The sequence below is a fragment of the Gracilinanus agilis genome, chromosome 4 (genome assembly GCF_016433145.1).
Source record: "Gracilinanus agilis isolate LMUSP501 chromosome 4, AgileGrace, whole genome shotgun sequence".
Lineage (NCBI taxonomy): Eukaryota > Metazoa > Chordata > Mammalia > Didelphimorphia > Didelphidae > Gracilinanus > Gracilinanus agilis.
Window position 1 is genome coordinate 493380468 of NC_058133.1, and position 16819 is coordinate 493397286.

Consider the following 16819-nt stretch of genomic DNA (forward strand, 5'->3'; position numbering starts at 1 on the left):
CGAGGCTCCTGCGGCTCCCCGACGACGCCTCGACTCTAGGCCTACTCACCGGCTACGGTGCGGCGGGCGGGTGCGCCCCCCGAGCAGGCGGGAGGGCGACAAGGGGACGGCGCGGCTGGCGGGCCGGCGGGGCAGGGCGGGCCGGGGCGACTAGCGAGCGGGGACTCCCCGCGGCCCCTCGGCCAGGCCGGCGCGCGCACTCGCCTGTCACTCGTGTCGCCGCCGCGGTTGTGGGCTCTGTTGCTGCTGCTGTTGCTGTCGTCGCTGTTGTCCCTGTCGCCGCCGCCGCCACCGCCGAGGGCCCTGCTGCTCCGCCAGCGCGGCCGCCATCTTGAGTGCGCCCCTCCCCCGCGCCGGCCTCTGTGGAGGCCCCGCCCCCAACGCCCAGGCCCCGCCCCCTTCCGGGGCTGGTGGGGGGTGCGCTCCCCCGACTTCGCGGCCCCTCCCGCCCGCCGGATCGCGGCGCCGGCCTCGCGCAGACCTACGGCCTCCCCTCCCCCGCCTGAGCTCCGGGGACTCCACGTGGGGAGTTCCAGGCTGCCCCAAGGCTTACCCACCTGCTCCTCCTTTCACTTAGTCCCTGTGGGTCGCCTTCGAGGGCACTGGGTCCTGCTCCAGTCCCCCAGGCTCGGGGCCTTCTGGCACAGAGCCTCCCCAAGCGTCAGGCGGTGGGACCGAAGGCATCCGTCCGGCGCAGGCTGGGTCCCCGGGGGCAGCCCCCCGCGCGTGGCCGTCTAGGCAAATGCCGGCGCCCACGCCGTGCCCACACCATGCTTTTTTCTCCCTACCCCTGCCAGGCTTGTGAATGCGAACCCGAGGGAGCCGGCCTGGACCGCATCGGGGTCGGCCCCGAGAGGCAGGAGCGCCGGTCCGACCGTGGCCTGCCCGAGACCGTTGGTCTCCGAGAGGCCGCGAAGGGAACAAAGAGGCGGCAGCCCAGGAGGCCCGTAGAGAGCTACTCTCGGCACGACTAGTGGGAAACAGGTTGCACTGAAACCGGAGGGGCGGACTGGGAAGGTGGGGCCAGGTGTCCAGGCTCCCCGGAGGGAGCTCAGTGAGCTGGCGAGGGAGGCTGCCCTGGAAGGCAAAGGGGAGAAGCCGCGAAGCCCCAGGAAGAGAGCACGCGGCAGCTTAAAACGAAGGATAGAAAGGCGCTACCAGGAGCTAGAGACCAAAGCTGCTACCCCTGCCGGGTGGGGCTGGGCGGGGCCGGAGAAACTGACACCTGCCGGGCCCGCGCAAGAACGTACGCTCTGCGCAGGCGTGCTGCCTGGCCGCCCGGTAGTCGGGCGGAACTTGGCAGTCTGCGGCGTCCGCTTTTCGGCCAGTCCCTTCCGGCGCTTATATGGCGGTGTCGGTCTCACTGCTGCTCTCGTTATCAGCCACCTGCGCACTATGGCTTCTCTGGGTCTGGGCCTGGGATTGTTCCGGGTGGACGCGGAGCAGGGGCAGGGACCTGGAGCTGGAGGGATTCGGGAGTAGGGCCCTACTGGTGACCGCGCACCCGGACGACGAGGCCATGTTCTTTGCCCCCACGCTTCTGGGCCTGACCCGGTTGAAGTACCAGGTCTACCTGCTCTGCTTCTCCGCAGGTAGGAGGCCCCGGGCGGGCAGGCGGGCAGGGACGGGACAGGGAGCGGAGCTGCTCCCCCGCCGGGGCAGCCAGAAATACGGGGGAGGAACGAAAGTCTCCCCTAGTGGGGCTGGAGACACATCCCACTGCCACTCCGCCCCCTGTCCACCTGAGGGACGGGAGACCCAGAGAGAACCGAGGCCTTGCAATAAAGTGTGCTTTGGAGCCTATCTTGTCTAACTTTATTCACTGTAGGAGCCCCAAGCACACTGGTGTCGTCTCCCCACAGGAACTGAAATGTAGTGATCCCGCCCCCCAATCCTCCCCATTATTCTGCAGGGCCAAGGAGGCTCTTGCAGCCTCCCAGGGAATTTCAGGTCAGAATGAAGAGCCCAAAGCTGGAAAAAGACCAGTCCAGACAGTGATTCCTATTTAAAAATTCGTCGCACTTGTAGAGCTATATTAAGTATCCATCCATCTATTGACAAGCTACTGTAAAACCTGTGAAGCTTTTAAATATATCTGCCTCATGTTGAAAGATATAAGTAAATATGAGATACATTGTTTATTTAGCATACAGAAGTCATGGTCCCTTACTATATACTGTGACATTTTAATGAGATAATTTGGGGGAGGAGAGGGCCAGCTAGGTGGCTCAGTGAATTGAGAGCCAGTCTTAGAGACCAGAGGTCCTAGCTTCAAATGTGACCTCAGCACTTCTTAGCTGGGTGACCCTTGGCAAGTCATTTAACCCCATTGCTCTTCTCTTTTGGAACCAATACGCTGATTTTCAGACAGAATGTAGGGGATGGTTTAATGTGAAATAGCTCATTCTCCTTTGCAGCTGACTGGCTAAATCCAAAATTGGTAAAAGTGATGAAAATTTAAGGCTTAAGTTGGATTTCCCTTATGGATTCAGATTGGGGCCTACACCCCAGAACTCCTTAAGACAGTAACTGGCATATAGTTGGCACTTAAATGATGTACTAACAATCTTACGGTTTCAGTCCAAAATCTGCAAAAGTGGTGAAAGTTTAAGGCTTAAATATAGTTCTTCATATGTATTCAGTCTCCGCAAGTCCTGCACCACAGAATGTGAGAATAAGTTCTGATTTTTGCCTTTCTAAGAACCCCAGTACTTAGAAAAGTACCTGGCACATAGTAGTATTGTATATTGACTCATTGACTGATCTAGTCCAACCCCCTCATTTTACAGAGATGGAGCCCTTAAGACAATTGAAATCAGCCAGAACTATAGTAAATTAGGTACTAGATTAGAATTAAACCCCATATCCTCTAACTCCATATCCATTGTTCTTACCACAACACCTGCCTCTCCAAAGATTGAATATTATACTCCTTAGTCTGAAACAGATGTTTCTCAAACAGTGGTTTCTGCCTGAGAATCCAAAAGAATTAGCCTACAGTTATAATTATGATCAATTTGTCAACAAGTTTATTTCAAATACTCCAAAAGAAATCTAGTTGTGCTGTTAAATTCCTACCTATTCAAAAGTACCATAAGAGTATGAATCCCAACATTATATTTACATCTTATGAAAAAATCCTTGAAAGTAATGTCTTTGAAAACAAATTAAGGTGTTTAATACTTCAAACTGTTTAAATGGAATCATTTTAAATATTTGTTTTTAAATTTCAAACTGATTTCTTACAATGCAAGAAGTTTACTAAACAAAATGAACCTCTAAATAGAAAGATCTTCAATATATATGCAAAGTAGAGCCCTGGATTTATGACTGAATTTGCAAATTGGAAGTGGGATTTGGAAAACACCTAGCCCAATCCTCTATCATTGGATGCAGAAAAAAACAGACAGAGGAACAGGGCCCAGACTAGAAGTATATGAGCTCAGGTTTCCAATGTGTTATCTATTCTACTATATCATAATTTTTCAAAATTTTTTTAAGAAAAAGCTTGTCCAAGAAACTTATTACTAAATTATTTATCTCTTAAAGTATATCTTGACTAACTTAGTTATGGTTTTAATTATTTTAATAAAGGAGGCTTCTCTCCAGTATCCATGCTAATAGACTGAAAAAATGATGTTAAGGTTACCCCAGAATTATTTCTCATTGGGATTTGAAATATATTATGTAATAATGGTGAGACAAGGGACAAAATACTATTTTCCTGTCTGTGTTTTGTTTTGACACATTTTTAAATTAGCTTATATTTCTTCTTGGCCCATAATAATTAGAAAGGGATTATTAAAAATGTAATGTGTGTGGATAGATTCTTTGGTGGACTTTGTACTAACACTGCCATCTGAATTATACTATGTTAATGCCATAAAGATTAATGAACCTTTTCCAGTTAAGGAGATCTGGCTGGCATATGCCTTGTCTACCTTTCATTTAGATGTCTCACATTGTTAATCTTCACATACATGTCCTCTCTGAACTACATTTTTAGCCTCTGAGGGATGAATATTCTTAGAACCTAACATAATGTCTAGACCATATGTGCTCAGATTTATATTAGATATCTATTAAAATATTAGTGACTAAGTTCACCATCTTACAGATGCCATAGATCATTCAACTTGCCCAACATAATTTCCATAAAGAACTTTTAAATAAAAGTCTTTACTAGTCTCTTTGGAATTAAAATTTACAGAGAAATTGAGTTACACAGACACACACACACACACATGCATGCACACACAGTCTGAATAGTTATCAATGCAGCCTCAAACTGTATTGTATATTTCAACTCAATATCAAAATTAATAGCTTTTCTTCCCTCTCCTGCAACAATTTAATTGTATCTAGAGATTTCTGGAGTGTTGACTGTTATGATGTTGTAAACACTGAACAATGTATCTTATTAATAATTGCATATATTGGTATTACCTAATAGAAATCATGCCCTTCCCTCCAGTCCTCTTGTGATTATTGGTTTCAGAAGTTTTGTATCTGTATAGCCTATTAAGGTAAAAGTTCTGGATTCCCAATTAATATTTGTTTTGACTACAAAAGCAATTTTACATACTAATTTTAGGGCTAAAAAATGACCTAAATAATGTTTCCATTGCTAAATTATATTATGTCCAGTTTTAGGACCCTTGAGTTTTGCCCAGAGAGTCTGGAAGCTAAGTTCCTGCTGTGGCAGACTGATAAATAGAATCTGCCCTGGTATAGTAACTCAGGTGCTATCTATTTCATGCTCTTTCAGCTGTGACCTCGTATAAGCTTGCCTCACCATCAAAGTGAAAAGATTGAAGTAGGAGACTTTTAAGGTCTTTTCCAGCTCTTTCAAAACAAAGAAATTTTTACAAAGTAATCAACTCAAAACAATTTTGCTTCCGAATGTAATCAAAATATTAATAATTGATATGAATGTTGCATTTTTCTTCTGTCAGCATACAATATCTGTTGCATTGCTGGATTTTTATTTCATAGATGGAAAATAAAAACTGGATGTTCAGTTTGGTAAAAGTTATGCTACCTTTTATCATAACCATCTGTGTTATACCACCAAATTGAAAGAAGAAATGAAGGCTATCCCAGGAGAAGATGGAAAAGTCATTAAAAATGAAATCCCAAGTGGTTGATTCCACAATGGTTAGGTGCAAATATTTGGGCTTTGGAATAGTCGTTTTTGCATCAAACTCCTTACAGTCATAAGTGATCATCTAAAAAAAAAATGTCAGTTTTACTCACCAGGCGCCATCATGTCCTGCTATGCTGGGTGTTATACAAAGTGAATCAAATGAACCAACCTCAGTTCCTAGCCTCTAAGCCTATTATCTTTTTTTTTTTTTTTTTTTTTTTAATAAATAAAACCCTCACCTTCCATCTTCGAATCTATACTATGTATTGGCTCCAAGGCAGAAGAGTGGTAAGGGCTAAGCAATTAGGGTTAAAGTGTCTTACCCAGGGTCACCCAGCTAGGAAGAGTCCAAGGTCATATTTGAACCTAGCTCAGGCTTACTTCTCTCCAAAGTTCTATGCACTTGTTTTCATGGCATGCTTTCTTTTGAACTCTCCATGATCCCCAACCTGGGATCAAATTTAAAAACAGTTCTTTTTCATGGTTGAGAGAAAGAAAGAGGAAGGAGAAATGCGATAGGAAGCAACCTTCCCTGTGTGTTTTTCTAACTTAAAGAACTCTCAGTTCTAACAGAGTGTAGTGAATCCAAGGGCCTTGGACATATCAGCCCTCAGTTTCACTAGCATTGAATGTCATCAAAGAGCAGTTACACACTATGCAGTCTGACATAGGATTCCCCCCCTTTTTTTAAACCCTTATGAGGCAACTAGGTGGCTCAATGGATAGAGTTCCAGGCCCAGAGTTGGGAGGGCCAGTGTTCAAATCTGGCCTCAGACATTTCCTAATTGTATGACCCTGGACAAGTCACTTAGCCCCAATTGCCAAGCCCCGACTGCTCTTCTGCCTTGGAACCTCTTGTAAAACAGAAGGTAAGCTTTTTTTAAAATAAAAAAAGAATCAATACCAATACCAATTCTAATGCAGAAGAGTGGTAAGGGCTAGGCAATTGGGGTTAAGTGACTTGCCCAGGGTCACATAGCTAGGCAGTGTCTGAGGTCAGATTTAAACTCAGGTCCTAACAACTCCAGACCTGGCATTCTATCCACTGTGCTACCTAACTGCCCCTATAGAATTCTCTTAAATAGCAACTAGGTTTTACAGTATTTGTAATGAGAAGTTGTTTGTAGATACAACTTAAAATATAAGGCCAAAAAAAGAATAGGGTGTGTTTTCTGAACATTGAAAAAATATAAACCCCACATATGATGATATTGCCTATTTTTAGATTCAGTCTCCTTGTAGAATGTAATATATTGACTAACTGAAGGCTGATTTTTAAGGTCCCTTCTAGACCTAAATCTGAACCTGTGATCTCACTAAACCCTGACCCTCATTTATGCAGCCACTCAACAAACAAGCACCTTCCATGACCTGCCTTGAGGATACAAAGATTAAAATAACAGTCAGTCCTTGCCCTTAAAGTACTTATATGCTCTTTGGAGTAGAAGGAACATGTACATAGATAAATCAATGCAAAATCCATAGGGATAAAGAGAAGACTTGGGATTTCTCTGCTATAGGGAGCTCCCCAACGAGCTTGCCAATACCTCTGAAACATACACAGTCTTAGTAAGAAATTCAGTAACTTGTCTAAGGGCACACTGCTAACCTATATCAGAGTCGTAACTCGAACTCACAGTATCTTAATTTTGAGTCCAGCTCTCTATCCACTCCTAGGTGATACCTCTTACAAAATAGAAACAGAATGAGTGTGTGTGCTTGTAGGTAAAACTGATATACATTCATATGTGTGTGTGTGTTACTGTAACTAAAGCTATTGTTAGAAAAAAAAAGCAGGTAGGAAAGAGTCTGCAATGTCCTTTTGTTTTAATACAGTTACCAATATTTTCACATACATTTGATCATCACAACAGCCCTGTGAGCCAGGAAATGAAGGAGCATTCTTATATTATATACAAGTAAGCTAATGCTCAAGAAAGCCAAAGGGCTTGCCCAGTCACACAGCAGGGTATCATAGTGACAATGGGATGAGTGGCTGCTGCCCCTGTGAACTTTGTTGAAGCCATCTGTCATGATCACAAAGCCAAGAGCCGCCACCTATCTCTAGCGTGATATAAACTGGCCCTTGATTTATTTGTTATCCCTAGGCAATTACTACAATCAAGGGGAGATTCGTAAGAGAGAGCTTTTGCAGAGCTGTGATGTTTTGGGGATTCCACCCTCCAGTGTAACAATTATTGATCACAGGTAACTTCAACCATGTAGAAATCTTTTTATAAAAACAAAACAAAAAAAAAAAACTAAATTTACTGGGGAACACAAAAAGTTGCGTATAATGTAATAAGACACAGAAAATTCACTTGAATCCTTCAGTTTTTCAACTACCCATGGTTTCATTGGTACCCGATCTCTCTTCCTCTGTCACTTAGTGGGCACTGCCAGAGAATAGCATGGACAGACAGTCCCATACTCTGCAGCCAGCCTGAGGATGAGATGGTACAGACATTATTCTCACTGGAGTCACCTGCTTTCAGATCCTGATCTGATGTCTCATGATGTTGTGTCTATGAGGCTGGCTCCTAAAGGCCATGCCAGTGCCAAGGCAGCACCAACTCTGGCCAGCCCTATGTACATACTGAGAGAGGTTTGAGGGAAGGCCCAGTGACAGCTCTGCCCATTTTCTGAAAAGCATTTGAGCTTAGTTGAAAAACGGCTCATCACCATGTTGGCAGTGGGTTGATGAATTCCTGGGACTCTGGAATCCTCTGACTATATTCAAGAATTTTAAATAGTTTAACCTATTAAATGGCAGTATAAATGGCTAATAGCTAGGATGAGAGCAGGTTTTAAAATTGTTTTCTAGTTTTTAGCATTTTGAACAGTGACTCATTTTCTTTTTAATTACATAATTTAAATTTAATTTAATAGCTTCTATTTCTATTGTAAATAAGTTTAGTGGAAAGCATCTTGGACTTGAGAGTCAGGAGAGATCTGGGTTCTAATCCTTCCCCTGACACATACTACTTGTATGATCACAAGCAAAGTCATTCAACCTCTCTGAACCTCAGTTCTCTCATCTAAAAAATGGAGATATTCATATATGCCTCCCAGGGCAGCTAGATAGCATAGTGAATAGGTAGCCAGGCCTGGAGTAGGGAGGATCTGGGTTCAAATCCAGTCCCAGACACTTCCTGATTGTGTGGTCATGGGCAAGTTACTTAATGCCAGTTGCCTAGCCCTTACTGCTCTTCTGTTTTAGAATTGATATTAAAACAAAAAATAAGGGTTTGGAAAAAAAAAATACCTACTTCCCTACACTGAAAGCAGAAGTTGTAACTGCTGCTATTGGTTCAGAGATGTGCCTTTAAGAGAGAAGGCAGAGAGTGGACGTCTATTGTAAGAGAGACAACGTGGCTTGTGGAGAGAGAGCAGGCCTCAAAGACAAAACAATCTGCGATCAAGCCTCACACAGACATAGCCTGATTATGTGTAAGTGATCCTGGGCAAGTTGCTTCTCAGGACTGGCCTCCAAACAGCTCTCCAAGATCCTGAGCTCTGATCTTCTTTATTAGAGCACTTTCCTTACCTGGGTCTGTGACCCAAAGTAACAGCTCTGAAGCAAGAATGTCTATAAAGCCCATGACAAACCTGAGATCCCTAGATGGATGTCAACAATTCTGATCTTTAAAAGAGAGTGAAGGGCAGCTGGGTAGCTCAGTGGAGTGAGAGTCAGGCCTAGAGACAGGAGGTCCTAGGTTCAAACCCGGCCTCAGCCACTTCCCAGCTGTGTGACCCTGGGCAAGTCACTTGACCCCCATTGCCCACCCTTACCAATCTTCCACCTATGAGACAATACACCGAAGTACAAGGGTTTAAAAAAAAAATGGAAAAAAAAAGAGAGAGTGAATAATCTTTCAATTTCATAGCATCAATCACTTTTCCAAAAGCTCCACACATACACTAAAAGCATATATTAAAAATCCTTGTCAGCCTCTTCTTACCTGTTCTTACCTGTATCCTGCTTTCTTTTTCTTTTCTTTTTTTTTTTTTTAATGAAAAGCTAAACAGCAAGAATCGGGCACTATGAGGATGTGCCTGCAATCTATCTCTGCCTTCTGACCTGCTTCCTGGCTTTTGTGGGCTTAGTCTGGCCCTTCCCAGTGACAGTGCTTTCTGTATGGTTCACTGTCAATGGTTTCTTCCGTTTGTGGTTTTCTTCTTCCTGTATTGGGTAATGCCTATGAAAGGGGGTCATATTACAACACAGAAAATGTTGAAAATTGCAAGTCTCTTTAAGTAATGAGCAAAGAGAAGAAGATAAATAAAAGAGTACAGACTTAAAGTCTTCCTCACCCTGGATCTATGTAAAAGGCAGAAATGGGAAGGAATGCCTTCTGGTGTTGTTGCCAATCTGTGCCTCTAAATTGGGTGTTCGGTTTCTTTTTGGAGAAGAGAGAGAAATAGTGTTGATTCTGTCCTTTACCCACAAAGAGCATCCTTTTGAGAAATTCCTTACCTTGTAAGTAGCCCTAGTTAGGAAGATCTCTGTTGGCACAATTTACCAATTCCCAGTATAATCTGCTGGGTTTTATCTAGTAGATTGCCATGAGGGTTGTTGTCTTACTTAGATTTTCAGTTCCCCCCCCCCCCCAACAATGCACTGATAATAAGTGTTCTGTTGAATTAAATTGAAGGGAAGTAGATCCAGGTAAATAGTTGGCTTCATGTTTCTGGAAGACAAAAGTTGAATTTCTATGGAAGAAAGAAATTATAGTAATGCCTTGCTTACCAGAAATCATTTAGTTCATAGCTTCAGCTATCAAAAACATGGCCAAGAGCCAGGAAATAGGCAAAAGGGATGTCTCAACAGCCATACATCAAAGCTTCTCATTGGAGAGCCCTTTAACCCTCATCTAGAGCCTGTTACTATTTCTCTTTACACTTCTCACAAGTTTGATTGTCTAGTTTCCTGGGCCACAGCATATTAGAACCAGCAAATTATGGAAAGCAAAGGAAAAGGGGGCAGCATTGCTGGAGAGAGACAGGCCTATTAGTAGTGAGGAAGAATTGAAGTTGAAAGCTTAACTTCGGTTGTCAAGTCATTTTGGTCTCGTCCAACTTTCCATGACACTGTCTGGGGGCTTTTCTTGGCACAGATACTAGAGTGCTTTAGCATTTCCTTTTCTACCTCATTTTCCTGGTGAGGAACTAAGGCAAACAGAGTGAACTGAAGTGATTTGCTGAGGGTCACATAGATAGGAAGTACCTGAGGTTGGATTTTATTAATTCATCCTGATTCGTGATTCCAAATCCAGTGCTCTGGCCATTGCCCCACCTTACTGCCCCTTAACATCTAGGGAGGAGGCAAAAAGAAAAGAAAAAAAACACCACCATAAAAAGCAGCCTCCAGAATTCAAGAAACATATGGTGGAAAAGCAAAGAACTTTTTCTACTTCAAAAGTACTAAAGATGACCCTGAGCTATTAAAGATCCAATCAGATGTGTTATATTCTTTTTTTTTTTTTAACCCTTACCTTCTGTCTTAGAATTGATACTGTTTGGGGCAGCTGGGTAGCTCAGTGGATTGAGAGTCAGGCCTAGAGACAGAAGGTCCTAGGTTCAAATCCAGCCTCAGACACTTCCCAGCTGTGTGACCCTGGGCAAGTCACTTGACCCCCATTGCCCACCCTTACCAATCTTCCACCTATAAGTCAATACACAGAAGTTATGGGTTTAAAATTAAAAAAAAAAAGAATTGACACTGTTATTTCTAAAGCAGAAGAACAGTAAGGGCTAGGCAATTGGGGTTAAATTGACTTGCCCAAAGTCAATACAGCTAGGAAGTATCTGAGGTCAGATTTTAATGCAAGACCTCCTATCCCCAAGCCTGGCTCTTTATCCAGTGACTGCCCCTATTATATTCTATTTCCGAGGCAGCAGGGAGTAGTGGGATGGATGGGCTGTGTGACTGGGCACCTCACTTAAGCCCTTAGTGCTATGAGCCAGCCACTCTTTACCACTGTATCTAAGTTGCAGACAGAGAAGGTACCTGCCTAGATTCCTTGAGTCAGTTTCCTTACCTTCAAGTTCCCAATACCAATGGAATCCCAGTCCAAGTTCTCATATTCTTGCTGATATTGTAATATCATCTGGAAAGATTTCCATCTAAAATCATTAAAACTTTTAGAGGGGGAACATTATTTAACCATAAAACTTCAGTTGCATAAAGGACCCCATCTCCCTTCTGTGCCATATAATGAAACCTCAGGAATCTCATTTGTGACATATTTGTTCATGTACGGAATCAATAAGTAAGGGGATAAGTGAGATAACACTATCCTATTCTGCTTCTGATCAGCCAGTATATATACACTTGGGAGCACCTTATTGTGTACAAGCAGGTAATGCACTCAATTTCCTTGGGCAAAAACTTTGGTTGGAACCTTTAACTCCAGGAGTAAAAGAAGGGGGAAAAAATCTTTATTTGTGAATGTTAATGAACTTTCATTACACCTTGAGAGACAAATAAAAGGTTACTGTTTTGTAACTGAATTCTTTGCCAGATCCCTCCCCTTGTAGCTAGCCTCTAGAGCAGAGGTCAGCCACCTTTTTGGCTATGAGAGCCATAAACGCCACATTTTTTAAAATGTTATTTCGTGAGAGCCTTCCAGTGCTCACAGTGTGGCTCCTGTAACAGCACCTGAAAAAAAATGGACTTTATGGCTCCTGCAGAAAGAGCCATATCTGGCCCTCAAAAGAGCTCGAGAGCCATACGTTGCCAACCCCTGCTCTAGAGACTTCCTTGCTGAGGTGCCAAAAACATTGAGCAATGTATCAGTCAGAGACCTGGATTCTAGTCCCACTTCTACCATTAACTAACTCTTTGGCTTTAGTTGAGTCATTTAACCTCCTCCTTTGTTTTCTCACTTGTAAAACGAAGGGGTTAGGCTAGATAGTCTTTAAAGATTCTTTCATTTCAAAAATATTATGCTTGTGTGATCCCTACTAGAGGGGCTTATCTAAAGTGTTAGAACCCTGGAATTTTAATTTAAATCTTGGCCCTCATTGGACCAGAAAACCGATCAACTCGATTTTAATATTGGAAAAGCCATATCTTTATTTGCAGTCCATTTTTTTCTACTCTTAAATTTTTAAATTTAGTGATCAACCCAGAGCTTCAAGATAAACCATTCTCCAAAGCCATTGGTTTATTTGTAGATGGATCTGCTGCTTTTGTTTGAAAGAATACAAACACTTTAAAGAGTTACGATGAGGTGATTGAAATAAACAGGTGATTGAATTCCTTAAAAAGACTTGGAATAAACATCTATTAGTATCTGTTCTGGGCTGGTCAGACCTTTACTACTATATCTAGTTCTGAATTTCACCCCTCAATAGCAGCAACTAAAAAACTTAATAGAGATTCAGAGGAAAGGCACCAAAGTGACTAAAGGGTGAGAGAATGGAACTAAGAAGGAACAGTTAAAGAAACCAAGACTGTTTAAAGACAAGGACAGGACAGAAAAATTTAATAGAGGTCAGTCATCAAGTGTGTGGAAAAAGAGAAAGGACAGTGACCAGATAGCTCCCATGTTCACTAAAAAGAAAACAAAAGAAACTAGCTCTCATTTCAGTATGGAGAGCTATTTAAATCTGAGAAATTCTGTTTCTCTGACTAGAATGGCTTCAATATCCTGCTCACCACCCAGCTCAGGTTTGGTAAAGTAGGTCACTGAACTGTACAGTGAAACAGCAGGACTGGCAGCCACTTCTCTCCAGTTAGGAAGAGAATCTGCTCCCTGAGTTTTCCCCCTTTTTTCAATAGAACTAACTTTCCATGAAAGGAAGGTGAGAGCAGATGTTGGAATAAATGCTCTGATAGCACCTGATGGGACAAGCTGCTTCTGAGATGCCAGCTGTTGTATTGAGAGGGACATCAAGTTTGTGGAATTTGTTCACTGTCCAGACAAGTGGTCAATCCCATGAGCCCTTTCCCAAATTGAAATACCCCTTCCCAAGTCTCTGGTTTCTTTGAAAAAAAGAAAGAAAACCTGTTCCCCGTTAAGGTCCTGTTTGCTTCTTGCCATGCCACATATATGTTTCTGTTCTCTGCCCTCCCAAATGGCTTTAGGCTTGTATTTTGGTGAGGGAAATCCAAAGGATTGTTAGTCTTGGTTTGAGGCCAACCATTGTACGGCCTGACTGAGTCATGCAGCCTGGGCTTCCTCTTTATTTTCATCATCTTCTTAGGCATTAGTTATATTTTTAACTCACAAAAGGGCAGAAATAATTTAGGTGGGAGAAATTGACCTACCTGAGGCTTGAAGATTCAGCTAAAAATCAACCTTTGCTCATTTGGACCTCCCCTTCTCTTCCTCTTGCCCCTTAGCTATCAAATGGCATGATTAAAAAAAAAAAAAGACATCATCTCTGAGCATTTCCTCAAATTTAAAGCAAATTAATCTCTCCAGAGTCTCACATATGCTGTAAAACCTCACTGAGTGAGCTCTGCTTTACTCCAGGTAGCAGCCATCAGAAGCAACTGGTTCCCCCCCAGATATCCTATTTGTCTTCAATTCAAATCTTAGCTCATCTCAACCTAACTAATTTCAGAGTTCATTTCCCCTCACTTTTCTGACATTTCCAACCAGCCAGGCTTTACCACGCACACTTGCTGAGCCAGAAGCTGTTTCAGCATCTGTGGTAAGGCTCCTTTTACATTTGTTCTGTTGACATCAAACATCTCTGAGCTTATTTAAATATTCATTTTAGATGAGAATTTTACTTGAGTTCTATAGTCTGAATTGAGAGGCATACACGAGATAAGCCAGCAAACCTCATGAAGAGTTTCTGTGATTATCTGAAATAGTCCCACATGGGTGATGCCATCATTTGGCAGCCTCATGAACTTGCTTCGATTTGGGTGTGGGAAGGCTGGTTTGTGATACATTTGGCTTTTGATTTTGCAACAAGAAGGGAATGGAAAGATTTTCGTTCTCTCTTCTACCTCCCGAATGCACTCTAATCTCCTTATTCAAAGTCAGCTTTGTTTAAAGTCTAAATTGGTGTAGTTAATTTAAAAGGAAATTTTCAAAGGACTAGTTTCTTTGAAGAATTCTAAGTCATCATTCTAATGACTGAGGTCGCTAATGGACACATTTTCCATGTTTTGGGAGGAGTAGATTCCAGACTCTGTGACTCTTCATACTAGAGAAGGGAACTTTGTAAACCCGCCATGCAAAGTTCCAGTCTATTTCCTTGAAAGTAATCTCATTCTCTAAGGTTAGATTAGTCTCTGAAGCAAAGAAGATAAAGAGAAGTCATTAAATTGATGCCAAACTGGAAAAGTTGATGCACATGGATGGAAAAGAAGTACATTAATTCATCCAGAACACTAGGGACCCATAGACTACTATAAGGAGTTACTAGGGAACTAGAGGATATCTGGCTTAGTGACTTAGAGCTAGAAATGTCAACACTAGAAGGGGGCTGAGAGATGTGTTGGGCCTTTGTCCTTATTTTACAAATTAAGAAGCCAAAGCTCAGAGGGAATAAGTAATTTAACAAGGTCATAAGCTCATTAGTAGCAGAATTGGGATTAGAACTCAGATCTCACACCAAGTTTATGTTAGTGTACCACTACAAAACAGACTAGAGGATTCCCATTGTTTCCAGAAGATATCATACACAGGTATTATATTTGAAGAAATTTATAAAAAGTGTGGTTATTCACTGATATTTTCTTAAGCTCTCCAAATTCTCCAGACTAAACCAGTGATTCCCAAAGTGGGCGCTACCACCCCCTGGTGGGTGCTGCAGTGATCCAGGGGAGCGGTGATGGCCAAAGGTGTATTTATCTTTCCTATTAATTGCTATTAAATTTTTTTTTTAAATTCATTTCCAGGGGGCTAAGTCATATTTTTTTCTGGAGAGGGGGCGGCAGGCCAAAAAAGTTTGGGAACCACTGCTCTAAACCTTCAGCTAGGAAGAATCCTATTTGTTATATATTCTATTTTCTATCAAAAGATCAGCCCATTTTTCTGAGGGGAAAATTTCTGAATAACTTGAGAACACAAAGCCCACTAATAGAATCAGAATCCTCAGCCTGCCATTTAAGGTGCTCTGACTCCAACTCCAGTAAACTGACTCCAACATTGTCTCCTACTACTCTCTATCATGAACCCTTTGCCCCAAGTTATCCTGTCTCTCTTCTGTTTTTCAAATATGTGTTGCCAGTCCCCAGCTCTTAACCTGGCTGTGCCCCTTGCCTAGAGTTCTCATATCCCATCACAAAATCGTAGCAGTGTCTAGTTCAATCTGGACCTGAGCTTGAACCATATCTACTACCTCACCAAGTATCTCCAGCAAGTGGACACTTGGCTTCTATAGCAGAGGTTCTTAACCTTGTTTGTGTCATGGACCCCTTGGGGAAGTCTAGTGAAATCTATGGACTCCTCAGAATAATGTCTTTAAATAACATAAAATAAAATACAAGGAATTATAACCAATTATATTGAAATTAAGACAAGTTTTTCCCATCTAATTTTATAGACTCCATGAAATCTATTCTGATGAGTCTGTGGACTCCTAATTACCCTTGCTCTCCTTCAGGATCATCAGCGATGGAGAGGGCCCATTGCTTCCCAAAGCAGCCTATTCAATTCTTCCCTTTCACCCATCCAAACCCTACATATCCTTCCTTCAAATCCCATGTGCTCCACAAAACTGTCCCCAACAATTCCAATCCCTACTGAATTCCCCCTAATCTAAAGTCTAATTAGTTTGCTTAATTGTGTAAGTCTTGTCTTCCCAACCAAGTTCTCCCTCCTCCCCCTTGTACTACTTGCTTAGCGCTATGTGTATGTTAAGTGTTCAGTAAATAGTTCTTAAATATTTTAATACATTCACCCCACAAAATCCGGAAGAGCTAATCCAAGGTAGTTCTGCACTCTTTGCACTACCATCTTTATCTTCCTTAGCAACACTGAGCAATAAAAAGGATATCCAGGGTGGGACCCAAATCACTGAAGTTCTCATCCCAAGAAAGCTGCTACTAATAGTGCTCTGTGTGACCTTGGGCAATTCACTTCCCCTGCCTGAGCTGAGTTTCTTCATTTTTGTAATCTGTTTCAAATCAGATGATAAGATTTGGAACTGCTGGCACTTCAGGGATGATACAGTGCCACTTCCCTCACTTTTAATGGAAGAGAAAATGAGATTCTGAGATTTCTTTTTTTTTAACCCTTACCTTCTCTCTTGGAATCAATACTGTGTATTGGCTCCAAGGCAGAAGAGTGGTAAGGGATAGGCAATGGGGGTTAAGTGACTTGCCCAGGGTCACACAGCTGGGAAGTGTCTGAGGCCAGATTTGAAACTAGGACCTCCCATCTCTAGGCCTGGCTCTCAATCCACTGAACTACCCAGCTGCCCCCTGATTCTGAGATTTCTAAGACTTGCCCAGGTGACACAAGTGTAGACAAAGATAGGTCCAGTGAGCTTTTCACTACATTATACTTTTGCTTACTGAAGGGGGGATTTGATCAGAAGACCCTGAGATGGGTTTCATAAATTGAAAGAAGACAAAACTATAGCTAAGAGAGGATTTAAATTTGGAGGTTCTGACAGGACTGTAGACTCACCTACCCAGTCACCTGAGTTATTTTCAGAAAAATTCATATTCTAAAGAAAAGGAAGGAGGAAGACTAATAATTT

At 42.6% G+C, this 16819-nt stretch overlaps 1 protein-coding gene across 1 annotated transcript in view; it reads left to right on the plus strand.

Annotated features, from left to right (window-relative positions):
* Positions 1 to 562: 562 nt before the first annotated feature.
* The window catches only part of PIGL (phosphatidylinositol glycan anchor biosynthesis class L), a 154589-nt gene continuing 138332 nt past the window's right edge, over positions 563 to 16819 (plus strand). The window contains 2 exon segments of the mRNA XM_044673011.1: positions 563 to 1592; positions 7255 to 7354. Of these exon segments, the coding sequence (XP_044528946.1) occupies positions 1346 to 1592; positions 7255 to 7354 (347 nt within the window). The 5' untranslated portion in view covers positions 563 to 1345.